Source organism: Ahaetulla prasina, chromosome 3 (genome assembly GCF_028640845.1).
Source record: "Ahaetulla prasina isolate Xishuangbanna chromosome 3, ASM2864084v1, whole genome shotgun sequence".
Lineage (NCBI taxonomy): Eukaryota > Metazoa > Chordata > Lepidosauria > Squamata > Colubridae > Ahaetulla > Ahaetulla prasina.
Window position 1 is genome coordinate 189,938,641 of NC_080541.1, and position 18,560 is coordinate 189,957,200.

At 34.9% G+C, this 18,560-nt stretch overlaps 1 protein-coding gene across 6 annotated transcripts in view; it reads left to right on the plus strand.

Annotated features, from left to right (window-relative positions):
* The window catches only part of MMP24 (matrix metallopeptidase 24), a 53,048-nt gene that overhangs the window by 24,702 nt on the left and 9,786 nt on the right, over positions 1 to 18,560 (plus strand). For all 6 annotated transcript variants that reach the window (XM_058176514.1, XM_058176509.1, XM_058176510.1 and 3 more), the window contains exons 4-5: positions 3,791 to 4,095; positions 16,231 to 16,392. In XM_058176514.1, the coding sequence (XP_058032497.1) occupies positions 3,791 to 4,095; positions 16,231 to 16,392 (467 nt within the window). The remainder of the gene's footprint in view (positions 1 to 3,790; positions 4,096 to 16,230; positions 16,393 to 18,560) is intronic.

Below are 18,560 nucleotides of genomic sequence, written 5' to 3' on the forward strand. Positions count from 1 at the left end.
GGTTTCTCCAGCTTTTATATTAAGTGTCCAAAATATTTAAGCTTTAGCTTCATAGTTAGTTCTTCCAGTGAAGGATCTGCAATTACATCTGCTATAACTGAACCATTTGTTGTTCTTCGGGTCCAAGATATTCTCTAGCATTACAATTTGAAGGTATCCTTTTGATTTTTCAACCTTTCTGACAATTCAACTTTCACAGTCATTTGTAATAACTAAGAAAAACATAGATCTGATAATACATACTTTGTTTGTCATTGGGTTTTATTTTCACTTGTCTAGGCTTATTGTAGCCTTCTTCCAAGTAGTAGATATCTTGTTTCTTTCATCATCCCTGTGAAATTTTGAGCCTAGAAAGATAAAATCTGTTACTGTTCCTTCTCCCCCTTTTTCTATTTGCATTGAATTGACATTGATTAGTGGCATAACTTAATTTTTTAAATATTTATATAATATGTATGTATAATAAACATCAGAGTAGCTTTTGCATTCTCTTCTTTCACATTAACCTTCAACAAGAGATTGCTTAAGCCTTTCTTGTGTCTATTAGCAATGTGACATCAGTATATTTGAAGCTGTTATTTCTCCTTGCAATATTAATGCTAAATTCCATTACTTCTAGTCCAGCATGTATTGTGCATATAACTTAATTAAACAAGGTGACAGTATAAAACTGTAGCATTCCTTCCCCAATTGTGAATAATTTAGTTGCCTCATATTCCATTCTAACTGTTGCTTCCTGATTATCATGCAAATTATTCAATAGATCAATGGGATGGCCTGGTACATCCATATGTTTTAGGGCTATCTATAGTTATCCCCTTCATATAATCAATAAAGCAAAAATTAGCATATTTTAATAATCTTTTCTGTTCTGTTGTTCATCAGATGTTAGCAATGTGGTCTTCGATGCTCCTGCCTCTTAAATTAGGCTTATTGTTGAAGTATCAGTAGCAAAATTTCTATCATTGCCTTCAGGCAAGGGGGAGAGCCATACCATGGTAGTTAAATAGCTTGAGCTTTCTTTGGAATTGTTTGTTTTTAAATATTGGAATAAAAATGGATCATTTTTAGTTTCTTGGCTATTGCTGTATTTTCTGTATTTGCTTACAAACCATGAAATACTTTAACTGCATCATCTTGCAAGATTTCAGTAACAGAGTGGTCAATGCCTGTAATGCACTACCTGACTCTGTAGTTCCTTCCCCAAACCCCCAAAACTTTAAGCTTAAACTGTCTACTGTTGACCTCACCCCATTCCTAAGAGGTCTGTAAGGGGCGTGCATAAGTGCACCTGCGTGCCTACCGTCCCTGTGCTAATATTCCTTTTTTATTTACTTTTTTCAGGTATCCAAATTATGTTTATATTTTGACCTGTTATCTTATATATATGATTGAGAAAAATAAATAAATAAAAATAAATAAAATTTTAAACAGCTTTGCTACTGTTTCATCAACTCCTGCAGCTTTGTTGCTAGTGATGTTTTCAAGGGCCCATGTAACTTCATTTTCCTGACTAGCACTCTCTAGTTCAATGGTCACACTTATTTTTGATTTAGGGATTTTAAAAACAATTATTCTTTATATTTACAGGATCTTGTCTTTCTTTTAATCCTATTTGTTTTATATTGTGCCTATCATTGCATAAAGGTTTTTCTTGATTTCTGTGATTTTCTTAGGAAATAGAATTCTTTATTGGCCAAGTGAGATTGGACACACAAGGAATTTGTCTCTGGTACATAAGCTAAATCTCTTGGCCTTTCCATTCCATTGTTATCCTCAATTTCCTTGCAATGCTTATAATATACAACTATTTGCTCTTCTCTTGAATATAATATTTAGCTGGACAAATTTTGTTCTCTCTGTGTTGCCTTTTGATTTCAGTCTTTATTCAGTTATTTTCAATGAATCAAGAGACAGCTGGAGGGTTCCCCTTCCAGTATCATGTTGACACTGTCCTGGTTGTAAATGTCTTAAATTTTTTGGGAAGAATACTGGAGGGTATTTGTCATTTTCTTATTCAATAAATTGTTTTTACCCTGACCCTTCTGGGAATGTACATTCCAGTGATAAAACTTGTAGTATATTCATTGGGGTGTGCATCTCCTTCCCCATTATAAGATAAATGCCAGACACAAACAACCAGAATAGCTTTGAGGTTTAGGTCAAGAGATTTCTTTATTGTTTACATCAATCTCACCAGACTGTCTGCCTTCCCTTGGGAAAGCCTGAGATAATCCTAAGTGTTTGATTGCATATGCTTCCTCCCCTTTTTGGGGTCCAAACTGGAATATCTCTTAACTCCTTCTACCAGAGCCTCCTTCTTTTCAGTTGTTGATTCCACCACAGATAACAATCCATGTACGAAAATGTAGGACAATATTTGTTTAGGAATTCTAATGTGAAAGAAAGTTATACTTTTTATAAAAAGGTTTTAGTAACACAGTGAAGAGATGGATCAGATTACTTTGGTTTCTTTGGTTTATTACTGCATTTCTTTATTGTTTTGTTTTCTACATAATGCTGTTTACTCCAAAAGGAAGTATAGTAGTATGGGTATATATGCATGTATGTACAGTATGTATGTATGTATGTATGCATGTATGCCTCTCAACGCATACTCACTATTTCTTAAAAACATGAATGAGGAGGTATTGTTGTTAAGAATTGCAGTTAGCCGTATGGCAACTTAATGTTAGTCTGCTGTATAGTGGTGTTAAAATCCCTTAATGATGTTAAATCCCTTTGAAGACCTCTGTATGGTAACTCCATACAGATTGCCAATTCCTCCCTGGAATACTCTTGGATGTAATTAATATGCATAATTTTATTATGCTTTAACCCCAATCTCTCTGGTATGCTGTGAGTATTCAGATATACAGGAAATATTTGATGGGCAGAGTCCAGTTGCTAAATAACTTAAAGTTACAATTAAAGCACTGGAATTCACTAAAATATCTATGGCATGTATTTGGTTATCTAGAAGATGTTATAGATACTCCAGTATGAATATAATTATCTAATGCTAACAAATAATTTAACATCTTCCTGCCATCTCCATATTATTCTCAACTTTACAATGTATCTTTTCGATACAATTAAGTATGGACAGACAGAGCTGAATAGCTATTAGATAAAAGTTGACAAAAACAATTCTGCGGTATATGTTTCTAATAGAATATTTTATGTTCAATATCGTATTTATGGATTTGAAATGGTTTGAATTAAAAACATTTCAGAAATTTCAGGTTTTCCGTGACTACTTTTATAGGTGCCATTTATTCTCCCCTTCCCCCTCATATGAATAGGTCAATTAAAGGTCTGAATCAGTTAGGTTTATCCGTACAAGGAACCCAATATTACTCCCAGATTCTGCAGTAAATATGTGGAAGATTGTGGTAATTTTGCTAACCATCCTTGTATCTTCCAAAAGTTTTAGACTTGAATCCTTAAGTAACTTTCAACCATATTGATTTAATCCAGCGTTTTTCAAACCTGGTAACTTTAAGATGTATGGAGGTTAACTACCTGAATTTCCCAGCCAGTGCGGGATTTGAAGTTCACATGTCTTAAAATTATTGAAGTGCCATATTTCATATAGGTTTTTTTACATTCATCTAAATAAGAAACATTATAAAACTGTTAATTCATAGCTGAAATACTTTTAAACTGTATTAAAGGTTACCAAATTTAATGTTGCAATTGTACTAATCCAAAACCTGAATGAAAGTTGCTCATGTAAGAAAGCAATCCTTTATAAGTTTTAAATAAGCTCTTCTTCTCCTTCCTACAGCGTGCACAACTACACCCCCAAGGTTGGAGAACTTGATACAAGGAAAGCCATCCGACAAGCATTTGATGTTTGGCAGAGAGTGACTCCACTTACCTTTGAAGAAGTTCCTTACCATGAAATAAAAAGTGACAGAAAAGAGGCGGATATCATGATATTTTTTGCTTCTGGTTTCCATGGAGATAGCTCTCCTTTTGATGGGGAGGGTGGATTTCTAGCTCATGCTTATTTTCCTGGACCAGGAATAGGAGGTGATACTCATTTTGACTCAGATGAGCCATGGACACTGGGAAATTCTAACCATGATGGTAAGATCCTGTGTATATTGACAGTATAATGCTATTGTAGAAGAAGAATTTTAGAAGATATTCTTGATAAGGTTTCAGATTTTCACAAGGAAAAAAGTACCCTCACTCTTATTATAATGAAATTTCCGATGTGAACTCAATCCAAATGTTGGGAATGCTACTGGATAAAACCAGAAAGAGTCTTATTTGATTTCAGTCAGAAAGAAATATAACAAATAATTACATAGCATTCAATCTTCCAGGCAAAGTGGAATTTATAGATTGCTAAAATGTACAAAACCATGGTTTTATTCCCTTGAAACGAGAGCAAAGTGAACATGTAAATCCAATTGACAGAAACTGTCAAACATATGATGTGATGCTATTAAATGACCAATCTCTGATCTGTTTGTGATAATTCAGAAAAATTATTTATTTAGAATAATTATCCATTGAAATATATTACTTGTAATTACTAAATACTTACCGCACAAAATGTTTTCATTATTTTTTTAAATTTCAGAGGCAAAACTATACATGATACTAAATTCATTATTTAGTAAATGGAGTCAAGAACTGCAATTTTAATTCAATAGACTAATGAGTGGGTATTGTTATTTAAAAAAAAACATTATATGCTTCAAATTCATTTATCAAAAAAAGATCCTTCCCACCAACACGGTTAGTCTGGGTGTCATGTCGCACTCCTCCGCTGACGGCCGGGTCAGGGAAATCCGAATCAGGTGTGCCTCTGCAGCTCTGCCAAAGTCCTAGCAAAGTCCTCAGGGCAGGCAGGAGACCAGAAAGTGACTTCAGCAAGATATGTTTAGACTTTGCCTGACTCAGAGAATGCCAGAAAGCAGATCCTTTATATAGGCCATGGGGTGTGGCTCCATGACTCAGCACTTATCCAGGCCTGCCCCTCCCTTCCTTCTGACGACGCCGCCTATCAATTCTTCTGAAGCGAGGGTCACTCCAATCGGCAGCTGTTGGTAATAAACCTTCCTCAGGCTCACATGCTGTGGAGGAGGGGGAGGGGTCTAGTTGCTCCGTTTGCCTGGGCATGGAGCCAGAGCTGGGGGCTGGAGATACTTGCTCTTCTTCAGCCTGTCTGGGCATGGAGCCAGGGCTGGGGCCGGGAGATGCCCCCTCCTCAGCCTGTCTGGGCATGGAGCCAGGGCTGGGGCCGGGAGGCATGCTAGGACATTCTTCAGCGTTCGGAAGCAGATAAGCAGACCCCGGCTGTGGTGGTGAGATCGGACGAGACACAACACTGGGTTCCTTAATCTTGGGTCCTCTACCAGAGGCCTAGCAGTGTGAGGGTTCTGTGTAGGATCTTAGCTGTACCGAGCATTGCAGTCTTCTGAACAGAGAATTCTGGTGTTATTCCTCAGCTCTGTTTGAGCCACTCTCCCAGTTTAGGAGTCACAGTCCTCCCACCTTTACTGGGACTATTTTGGCTTTTAGTTTCCTCATCCTCTTCAGTTCATCCTTCAGGCCCTGGTACTTCTCCAGTTTGTCATGCTCCTTCTTCCTGATGTTGCTGTCATTTGGCACAGCTGCATCTGTCACCACTGCTATCTTCTGGTCTTTGTCTACTAGCACAATAGGTGGGTGATTGGACAGTACTTGCCTGCTTGTCTAGATCTGGAAATCCCATATTGAGGAAATATTATTTTCCTCAACTCCTGAGGGAGTTTCAATTTAGATTTAGGAGCGTGTAGCCCATGTTGTGTACAGATGTTCCTGTACCCAACGCCAGCTATTTGATTGTGCTGTTCGGTGTATGGTATTCCTGCCTGTATCTTTCACCCTGCCACTATCTGTTGGATTGTCTCTGAGGTCTCTTTGCATAGTTTGACTGTGGGTCCTATTTTGTGTGGTAGACCCCTCTTCTATGGATCTGCTGCTTAGTGCCCGTTCTTGTACTGCTATGATCAGTGCCTCTGTGCTATCCAGCCACTGGTAGAATTTCTCGATGTCTGCCACTTCAGCTAGGCATCAATGGTACATTCCATGCAGGATCTTGTCTTGCCATAGCACTTCCTCTGCTTGGTCTTTCTCCCACATCCGCTGCTGCCTCAGGCATTCTCTTCACAGTTCATCTTGGGGTGCCATCTTACTGATGGATACTTTGTGTTTCATTCACGACAGTGGCTTTGACACTCACGAGACCCCCAACTGTCCTCCTTCTGCCTAGTGTACAGCCTCTGGGTGTTGGACTTGGGGTAGAAACCACTGTACATTGTAAGGAGCTCTCAGGTTTTCACACTGGCAGCTTCCATGTCCTTCCTTTGCCAGCTCACTATACCAGCAGGGTATCTGATGAATGGCAGAGCATACGTGTTGATGGCATGGATCTTATTCTTCCCATTGAGCTGGCTCTTCTGCTGGATCCTTTGGTGTTAATTGGATATTGCTCTCTTCCTTGCCTCTTCATTGTAGTTCCCGTGGATATTTAGGCATTTGTAATTATCTGTATGTCTGCTATGTGACCCATGATTGTTCTATACAGGAATACATACCTTACTTGCTTGTTTTTCTGTTGGGTTTTTCTCTGAGAGGTGGTATTAGAGTCTTCCCCACCTCTTTCTTGTCCTGCCTGCTCCTGTACTTTTAGTTTGATGATTGTGTTTCTTCCTGTGACTATCGTTTCCCATTTTGTGCATCGTGGTCATCTGTTTCCTGAACCATGCAATTCTGTATATAATTCTGGAACAGGCAGTGTATTGCTAAAATCCAGCACATGCAATTGAAACAGAATAATGAATTTCTAGATTTTAAAAAGGAAGAGGATTATAATTTAGATTTATATAACTTGGAGAGTAAACATATGCAACCTCTACAAATTTTCATAATTCAGAAGTCACAAGGAACAAAAATATCTATCAATACTAGTGGTAGATGTTCCAAGAAAGCTAATCCCACATGTCCATTATGCTTAGTATGATGAGCAAGGAAAATATTGTCCATTTGGATCTGAAAGTATGATATCAACCACCCCCACCAAATCTAATTTGGAGAAGCAGTACCCTGTAGTTCTGCTTTTCCAGAAATGCTGGGCTATAAATATATTTAATTTTTTTAACAATGCTTCTGTGTAAAATGTTCTCTAATTATGCTGATTATATTGGAAATACAGATCCTTTAAATCCCTAGTATAAGATTCATTTCTGTAATACCACAGTATGAAGTCAGCCACCCTCTGAGACTGTTACACAGCACTGGTGAAAAATAATTGGACTTAAAGTGTTCAGCTGTGCTGAGAGTGCTACAGCAAAATAGATTCTTGATTGTTTCTGGGATTTAAAAATTATTTTAATAAGTCTCTTAGTTTCTTAATTTCTAAGAACCATATTTGTACTTAATTTTACATATTTTCCTTTTTGCATGTTAACTTCTATTTTGTATATTGAGGTTGCATTGCTCTGTTAAAGATGAAGAAAGTATAGAACAATTATAATAATAGGTGGGCATGGAATGTTGCAACGAGATTAGATTGGATGAAGAAGAAAAAAATGTATTGGGATAATAACTGAAGGATAGTGAAGAAGATGCAGTGAAGCTAATATACCAGAAAGGCTTACTGAGTACTGGAAAGACCAAACTGGCTCACAAGAAAGATCAAATGAAGAACAGAAAACAGACATGACAAGACAAGGTGTTATATGGTCAGCACATTAAAAAAATAGCAGGCAAAGCGGATAATAAGACACTGCAATGACTAAGACCACGGGTATCAAACTCAATAGCATCATGTGATGTCACATGACGTATCGTGAGGTTTTTTGCCTTCGTGGAGCTTGGGTAGATGTGGCCTGCCTGCACATGAAGCATCTGGCCTGCGGGCCTCCAGTTTGACACCCCTAGCTAAGAGCAGGAAAGTTGAAAAAAGAGACAGAAGGTCTAATTCTGGCAGCACAAAACCAAGACTTAAATACATAAAAAGCCAGAACTAAGAAGACAGAAACTGACAGCAAATGCCACCTCTGCAAAGAAGCTGAAGAAACAGTAGATCGCCTGGTTAGCTACTATAAGATGCTACTATAAGCATCCAGTTTTGGTCGCCACGATGTAAAAAAGATGTTGAGACTCTAGAAAGAGTGCAGAGAAGAGCAACAAAGATGATTAGGGGACTGGAGGCTAAAACATATGAAGAACGGTTGCAGGAACTGGGTATGTCTAGTTTAATAAAAAGAAGGACTAGGAGAGACATGATAGCAGTGTTCCAATATCTCACAAAGAAGAGGGAGTCGGGCTGTTCTCCAAAGCACCTGAGGGTAGAACAAGAAGCAATGGGTGGAAACTGATCAAGGAAAGAAGCAACTTAGAACTAAGGAGAAATTTCCTGACAGTTAGAACAGTGAATAAGTGGAACGACTTGCCTGCAGAAGTTGTGAATGCTCCAACACTGGAAATTTTTAAGAAAATGTTGGATAACCATCTGACTGAGATGGTGTAGGGTTTCCTGCCTGGGCAGGGGGTTGGACTAGAAGGCCTCCGAGGTCCCTTCCAACTCTGTTGTTATATTATATTATATTATATTATATTATATTATATTATATTATATTATATTATATTATATTATATTATATTATATTATATTATATTATATTATATTATATTATATTATATTATATTATTATATTATATTATATTATATTATATTATATTATATTATATTATATTATATTATATTATATTATATTATATTATATTATATTATATTATATTATATTATATTATATTATATTATATTATATTAATTATATTATATTATATTATATTATATTATAATAACACAGACTGGCTACAAACAGCAGCATGACAAGGAACAGCAATGATATATTGGAGGATTTGCAAGAAATACCCCAGACTTAACAACTGTCAATAAGAAAGACAAAAAAGTCTGGATAGTGGTTGCAGCAACATCTGGAGACAGCAGAACAGAATAGAAAGATAACAAAACATAAAGACTTGAATTCATTCATTTGAAGTTTTATCACAGTGCTGAAAAAGGAGACTTAGCACTGAATCTCAATGTTCAGGCCATCACAGAATTCCCACCCAGTCACCTGATAGTGATCTGGTGCTTGGCCATTTGACTGTCACACCAGTTGCAGCATCCTGCAGTCACATGATTGTCAATAGGGAAGTTGGCAGGAAAGGTCATAGTTAGTTGTTTGCACCCTCAACTGCCTGGGAGCTCTCACCCCTGGCCTTGCCCCTGGCCTTCATGCTGCTCCTTGCTGGCCACTTAAGCACCCTCCCCCAACTGGCAATAGCCACCCCTTCGCCCTGCTGCACTTGTGTCAGGTATCAAGCCTTACCTGCCTGCCATCCTGCTTGCAAGCTTCTTGGCATTTGCTTAATGATCCATGATCCTCCCTTAACACTGGCAAAGGGAGGTGCTGGAATTGCTGTTGCTAAGCAATGCGGTCATGTAACATCACATTTTATCACTGTGCTGCATCCAATGGATATTCCAATCTCAATTACTGTCATTAACCATGGACTTTATGTAAAGTGGTGCCTGAATCTGTATGTCAAATACACAAACAACTTTCTGCCCTAAATAACATTGCAGAGCAAGTCCTTTCAGAGTTCTTCTTTTTAATTAATAATGTAAAGGGGCGTGTGGCCTTTTCTTTGAAAATTCTGTTGTGTGCTTTGATCATTGATATACAGGCGCTTTGATCTCTGCTTTGATCTTTAATATACAGACTCTTATTTGATATAGACTTTTTTGCAAGGGAAGAGAATAGAACAGTCAAGATGCTTTAGATTTCTTGATTGATACATAATATTGGATTTCAAAATGCCCTGCAACCATATTGCATATTATACAATTCATTAGTTCATTGGACAATTGAGATTGCAGAAAAACTTGACTGTTACAAAATCAGATACTTCTATCCAGATGGCTATCCAGATGAAACTTTTATTGTTTGTGGAATCTCTGTGGATCCATCCAAAACATTCTTTCATTGACCAGGAGCTAGGCAGAATTTTCTGATGAATAGCATTTGGAAAGTTACATTTGGAAGCACAGCTATAGAGGCAAAGGACCATTCTGTTAGGTTTAGGCACCCAGAAAAATGGATCCGTTTAGTCCATTACATTTCCCACATATCAAGTTAATGATGTGAAGAAGCCAATTAAAAATTCTGTAAATTAGATGGCTGTCAAGGACCGCCAACATTGAAAATGACTGCCAGGAGTGGCAAGATGCCCCTTTTCCTGAATTATATTGAACTAGGAGTTTATGCTTATATATACTTTAGTGGTTCTGCATTCCTAAGTCTGAGCAAGTGTTGATTTGATAGGTTGCTTTGAAATAAAAACAGGTATATTAGCACTGCTTCTTTTGAACTGTCCATTTGAACATTTACATTTTAGCTTTTTTATCCATGCTTAATAGTTTCCTTTTCTATTGTATAAGTTGACTGCATGTGCAATATGCATGTTAAATACAGGTATTTTTTTTATTATTCTATAAAATAAGCAATTAAATAAGTCTATCATTTATTTCAACATGTCTGTCTCCCAGGCTCATGTGTCCTTCTTATTTGTGATATTTCAACATGCTGCACCTAGATTAGGATCATCTAACATTTTTTTTTTTTATTTTATTACTTTTTTTGCAACAAACAAAAAGAAAATACATTATTACACCCTTGTGCTATACATAAAAGGAAGATTTGGGTCTTCGGATATATCCTCATGATTGCCAAAATCCACGTTCTCGAGGTACAGGTACTGAAGCGTCCAATGTTCCAAGCGCAAAGTCCACAAATGGTTTCCAAGTCTTCCAAAAAATATCTTCTTTATACACACCACTTCTAATTTTAATATCACATGTCATTTTATCATTTAAAGCTAATTTCCACATTTCAGAATTCCACTCTTCTATTCTAAAAATCACATCTAGTTTCCAATATCTAGCTATTATAATTCTACCTATTATAATCATAATTCTAATCAATTCTTTTCATATTTTGTTAATTCTATTTCCTTAATTACCAACAATAATATAGTTTCCACTCTCAATGTTATTACTTTCCCCATCATTTCAAATATCATTTTCTCCAATTGTTGCCAAAACTTTTAACCTTATCACAATTATACCACATATGTTCATAAGTCCCCAATTCCATCTCACATCTCCAACATTTTTACTAATTTTTTATCCATTTGTGACAATCTTACTGGAGTCAAATACCATTTCCAAACAACTTTATAATTGTGCTCTTTAATCCTTATAGATAAAGTTCTCATAATTCTACTCTTCCAATTCACATTCCAATCTGACTCTGGTATTTCAATATTAAGATCTTTTTCCCAATTTGTCCTCATCACTCTTTGTAATTTTTCATCAGAATTTATAATCTTATAAACCCTACTAACGAGTCCCTTTAGCCCAATTTCATCTTTCATAATCCGAGATACTAAATATTCAAATTCAGTTTCACATCTATTTATCGAATAATTTTCCTTTAGTTTTTTGTCCATTTTCTATCTGTATTTTTCAAACCAACTTAACCCTAATTTTTCAATAATTTCTTTATTCCTCCTTTCATTTCCCATAACTTTTATCCAATCTCTAATAATTTCTATATTTTCCTCTTTAATCACTTCATTACGTTTTATATTATTTTTAATTGGCCAAATTCCAATTGTCTCCCCCAAAAAGATCATATCCGGAATTAAAATTTTAACAAATTTATTCCACATTTTACTTAATCCCTTTAACCAATAACTTCTACTTACACATTTTAAATTTGCTTTATCTAAAACCACCTTGATCCAAATTTCTATATCCTTAACTCTAAGTCTCTCCAATAGTTATCTTCACCTTTAATATTTTTACCACTATCCGGATACCATACGCACAATAATAATTAAATAATTTGGGGATTCCTAATCCACCTTCCTTTTGATTTTGATACCACATTTTCTTCACTAATCTGGGTCTTTTGCCACCATTACAAAATTTATCCAGTTTTTCTGATATCCTTCAATATCTTTCTCTGTCAAATTTAGTGGTAGCATCTCGAATAAAAGTTGAACTTAGGCAGCAACATCATCTTACACATTGCAATTCTACCAAACCAAGACAACTTTAAAATTTTATATTTATCTATCTTCTTCTCAATTTCGTTAATCACCACATCATAATTAAGTTTTTCAATTCTTTAACCTTAAGTGAAAGCACTATACCCAAATATTTCAATGTGTTTTAATCCTTATCCCAAATTGCTCTTGCATATTCTCAGACTCATTACCATTACTATCCATCAATAATTCTGACTTTGACCAATTTACTTTCAATCCTGTCATTTCCTCAAATTCTATCAAATGCTTATATATCTTTTCAGATCTTTCTCTACATTTTCAAAATAATTAAAGTATCATCCATACAAATTTATCTTATACCCTTATATCCTTCTAATTCTTCATCTTTTCTATCATTTTGTCAATATTTCCATAGCCAATAAAAATAATGTTGGGGACAGGGACATCCTTGTCTCGTGCCAGCTTCTAATTTTATCTCTTCAGTTAATATTCCATTCACCTTCACTCTTGCACTGCTCTTTTGGTACAATTTTGAAATAACATGTATAAACTTATTACCAAAGCCTAAAGCCTCCACAATTACTTTAATAGTTTCCCATTGTACAGAATCAAAAGCTTTAAAAATATCCAATGATACTATACCAATTTTATCACCATTATATTCAGCTACATCTATAATATTTAATACTCTTCTAACAATATCACTCATGTATCTACCCTTCACAAAACCTACTTGATTATAACTTATATATCTATCTATAAATCTATTTAATCTATTACTTATAATAGCAGTAAATATCTTTGCATCCTGATTAATTAAAGAAATGGGCCGATAGGACTCAATCCTTTCTAAATCTTTATCTGGTTTAGGAATTAGGGATATCACCGTTCTATTCCATGACGAAGGTACTTCCCCACCATGTAATATTCCATTGAATAATTTTTGCAATCTTGGTATTATTAATTCTTTAAATTCTTTATAAAACTCAACAGGTAATCCATCCTCACCTGGAGCTTTCCCTAATTTTAATTTTTGTATTATTCCATTAATCTCATCTTGTGTTATATCTTCTTCCATCAATTCCTTATATGTTTGATCAATTTTCACCACATACTTTTCTAAATAGCTTTGCAATTTTCCCCGATTAATTGGTTTCTTTGAATATAGATTCTGAAAAAAGTTTCTAACCACTTCACATTTCTCTAATTTTTTATAACATCTTATACCTCTATCATCTATCAAAACTCCAATTTCTCTCTTCTCTCTTTTATCTTTCGCCATCTTTGCCAATAATTTAGAATTTCTATTACTAAATTCAAAAAAAAAAAAAAATTCCTATTCAAGCAAGTGTTGATTTGATAGGTTGCTTTGAAATAAAAACAGGTATATTAGCACTGCTTCTTTTGAACTGTCCATTTGAACATTTACATTTTAGCTTTTTTATCCATGCTTAATAGTTTCCTTTTCTATTGTATAAGTTGACTGCATGTGCAATATGCATGTTAAATACAGGTATTTTTTTATTATTCTATAAAATAAGCAATTAAATAAGTCTATCATTTATTTCAACATGTCTGTCTCCCAGGCTCATGTGTCCTTCTTATTTGTGATATTTCAACATGCTGCACCTAGATTAGGATCATCTAACATTTATTTTCAAGATACACACCTGAAATACAGTATATGACGAATTTGTGGCTAACCATATTATCATTATGATGATAACAAAAGTTAATATAGCTAAATAACCAAAAAATGTTATAGGCAGATTAGAATGGTTTATACTGATTTTATATAATTATAAAATTGGTATTATTCCTATTCATACCAGGGATTAATTGTATTGCCTGTTATTTTTTTCTTCATTTTTAAAATTTGTTCTCACCTATTGATTTACCATATGCTAAACCGTTCCCAGACACAACTTTTGAATTAGCAAAAAATATGCAGAAACCACCACCCCTTTTTTTTGTCAAATGGTGTTTCCTCTTGTGTTTTATCTGCCTATCACTTTAAAGCCTAACACACCAGCTGTTCCTGCAGTTAGCTAGATAGAGTTGAGAAGGAGCAGCAACTGAGAAGAATGGGCAGGAGGCACATAAATCTAATAAATAAAAATAAGTAAATAAATACTTGCAATCTTGCCATTTAGGATCTCAAGATAATTTTTTACATTTTGAGATGTAAACTTAATAATACAGCAATGGAACAGAGTTACCGAACTTATATAAGATGTTTGCTGACAAATAATGGCACATATACTATTATACAGAAATACTTGTATGCAAAAAATATCTGAAGGACAATTATGTTGATACGTTAATTGAAACATATTTCTCCTTTTTTAAGATGACAAGAAACAAATAAGTGCTGTGTTCCACTGTTTTTATTTTGGAGTACATAATAAAATTAAGAACCAATAATGTAATACAGCATATAGAGGTTGTTAGTGTTTTTGTATGTTTAGTGTTCACTTACACTTTTAAAATTATTATTATTATTATTCTTAAAATTTGTTAACAAAAATTATTTTCTAAAAGATCTAGATAAATTCTTCCATTTAGGAAAGTCCTGCAAATTGTAAAGATACAATTTAATCTGCTAGAGTTCATTTGCAATGGTATTTTTATTGTTAGCTTTGTTTAACATAACATTAATAGAATGCACTCCTATATATATTTTGATGCTGTACTGAAAAATCTGTAACTTCTACATTTATTATAAATTCTACAACATTTTGTAGCAATATATTAATGTACATTATTCTGTGTTCTTCCCCCATCCTCATCCCATCTGCATGAAATTTTCTGAAGCATAATGAGAATATTCTAATTACAATACAATATAATGTAATTTGCATTATAATAATACAAATTAATATTTTATGCTATTTTTTCTATTGTAGACAGCTTAACTTATACATGTGCCATTATGTTTTAGAAAGCCAAGAAACTTAATCATAATTAAAACTATTAACTGAAAAGCCTAAAATACAATATGTTTTTGAGAAAAATGTGCTAATATTTGAATAACATACTCTCTTAAAATATGGTTTTGCTAAAGTCGTTAGGTGATCTTCTTTGCTGAGTTATCATTGCTAAAGTCAGTGATTCTTATTTATTTCAATTTACATTTTTCCACTCTTATGGAACATGGAAAAATAAGTTAGATACGTGTTCCATTGTGAATCCTCATGTAGACATCAGAAAGCACTAGATCACTTACAGAGTATGTGTTTTACACTGGATATAAAGTACATGCATAAGCATCTTGAAGACCTCTAGCTCTATAAATTTTAGTGGCTTAAGGTACAAAATAAGAATGAATGACTAAAACTACGATAAAAGAAAAATTGATATTGGGCTGTCTCATAGTATTGTAGGATGCCCTCTTTATTCTAAGTGCTACTAAGAATATTTTTTCTAAATTTTACCTGGATTTGGGGCATAATATTATAAACTTAGGTTTCATACTTTGCCTTTTTGGACTGTACATTGTCTAAAACTGCCTGTTTATATACTTTGTGCCTTGATAAATGATAAACAGAAGACACTTTGACCTCTGAAATTCTTTCCCCTCAAATTAATTGTACATTTTACAGTGTAATACAACTAATGTCTTCGATAGCTTAGTCACATACTATCAGCAGCCTTTTGCAAAATCTTGTTAGCAAGAATCAAATTATCTTAAATGAGCAGCATTGCTTAGTGCTACGCTTGCTAAGACTGGTGTAAGTCATAATCCCAAAACATGTACAGGGCATCATATTAGAAAATTGTCTCTGAACCTGAACTAATTTGCGTAGCTGATACTGGTTTTGATATTGTTGCCAGGACTATTGAGATGATATTGACTCAATTAAATACACAAAAATTGTTAATTCTATTATACAAATAGAAACAGCATACAAAAGACACAATAGATATTGCAATTATATTCAGATGTAGCCTGAGTTTCTTTGTAAAGCCATAACTACTATACCGCTATAATGATGTGATAATAAGAATTTGTGAAGCTTGTGATTGGAACTCTTGTCCTATTAATGCAGAAGCTAATAGTTACACACTTTGCCTCTATAGGAAATGATCTTTTTCTGGTTGCAGTACATGAATTGGGTCATGCATTAGGCCTTGAGCATTCCAATGACCCTAGTGCTATTATGGCTCCTTTTTATCAGTACATGGAGACACACAACTTTAAGTTACCCCAAGATGACCTTCAAGGAATTCAGAAGATATATGGTAAGATAAATTCCTTATACCATAATTTCAGATGATTTTTCTATAATTTATAGAACCAAAATTGTGATTCTGAAGAGTGGGGACATTTCTCAAATTTGTTTCATGAAGTTTACTGTGGGAAAATTATTATTTATTTTTTTATTACCAATATTTGATGGGCTAACACCTAAGACATCCATTTTACCTCTTAAATTGACCTTAGCCTCCTCAGAAGAAAATGCAGTTTTCTTGGTTTCCTGCACTGCACTGCTAAGAGTATCATGAATCCTTTGAATGTCCCACCACTGAAATAAAGGCATGTCTTCAGAAAACTGCTCAGGCACTTCAAACTCCACAGTCATTATTGAATCTAAAATGGTGTCTTTAAAAGTATTCTATTTTGCTATGAGATAAACAGAGATTCCTTCAGTGAGAAATATGCAACATGGAGCTGGCTGCAAATGAAGGTTGCTTCTATGAATGCATCAGTTGTAAGGAAATGACATTTTGTCAAGCCAAAACAAGCTGTTGTTGGTAGCATGCGATTTCACCACTATTTATTTATTTTATTTTATTTATTTATTTTGTCAATCAAATATAAGATAACAGGTAAAAGTATAAACATAATTTGAATACATGAAAAGAGTAAGTAAAAAGGAATATTAGGACAGGGACGGTAGGCAGCAGGTGTACTTATGTATGCCCCTTACAGACCTCTTAGGAGTGGCGTGAGGTCAACAGTAGACAGTTTAAGCTTAAAGTTTTGGGGGCTTGGGGAAGAAACTACAGAGTCAGGTAGTGCATTCCAGGCACTGACAACTCTGTTACTGAAGTCATATTTTCTGCAATCAAGTTTGGAGCGGTTTACCTTGAGTTTGTATCTATTATTTGCTTGTGTATTGTTGCGGTTGAAGCTGAAGTAGTCATTGACAGGTAGGACATTGTGGTAGATAATTTTATGTACTATGCTTAGATCAGACTTATATATATCTACATCTCTATCTCTATCATCTATCTATCTATCTATCCATCTATCTATCTATCCATCCATCCATCTATAACTATAGCAAGGACAACTATTGAGTATAAACCATAAAGTAAAATGCAGTTTCTGAAATGTCACAAACATTTATTGACTAGCACATGTAACATTACAAAAGGCAAACTTGGCACCCCTTGTCCTTATCTCATACCTGGGCTAGTATTATGCCCAAAAATATTTAGGCTGCCCATGTCAACAAACCTCATGCCAAGGGATGGACTTCTAATGCCATTCCCCACGGGGTTTCTTTCATAAGACCGCATTACTGTTTCTTGATCCTTTCTCTCCTCCCTATTTTCAGGTAATCACTAAGAGTTCCCTTCTGTAGCATTAGAATAATTTTCTCCTTCAAAGCAATAAAGAGGAAGAGAAAAGAAAAGCTTTAAAGAGAGTAAGAGCCACAGCTTTCACCATGTTATCACAATGCTTTGTATCCAACAACCTCTGTGTAGCAAATTGTTGAAGTCTGCAGGGTGAAAGGCTGGAAGTCCCGACATTGCCTCTCAGAAGCCCTGCTCCTGCTGTGGAGTCATTGCCTGGTAGTTTCTGCTTATCTTCCAGAGAGCTTCACCCATCTGGCATCCAATTTATTTGAGAGATAGGTCTCTTCTGCCATTTACTGCCCTTCTGCTTAAGCTTTTAAAAGGGGGAAAAAAAGCTTTCTAACATTAAATATATAAAACCATAAACATTTCATTGAAGAAGATGAATTACAAACATACCTACATTATAGTAATACCACACCCAGGAAATCAATTAAAAAAAGAAAAATGCAAAATAAATATAATGGCTCTGGATATACCACAAATTGGCCCTTGTCTGCTATAAGAAAAGCACCCTTTCCTGACTCTCCCTGCCAATATCTCCACATCTCAGTACCCTCCATCCAACATTATAATTGAATGACAGCTTGCAGTACCATGGCACTTCTAGCTTGCATTAGTGTGCAAATGCACTGCCAGGTTGTAGCAATCCAATATAAACATGTCCCTGAGCACTGGAGTGACTCATAACCCAATAAATATCTTCACCACACTTGCAAGAAAATAATAAACGGCTTTAATTTTTTTAAAAAAAATTCCAAGCCTTACCCGCATGTGATCCACAATACCTTCCACAGCAACCATAAAAGGGTTGCATCCATTGA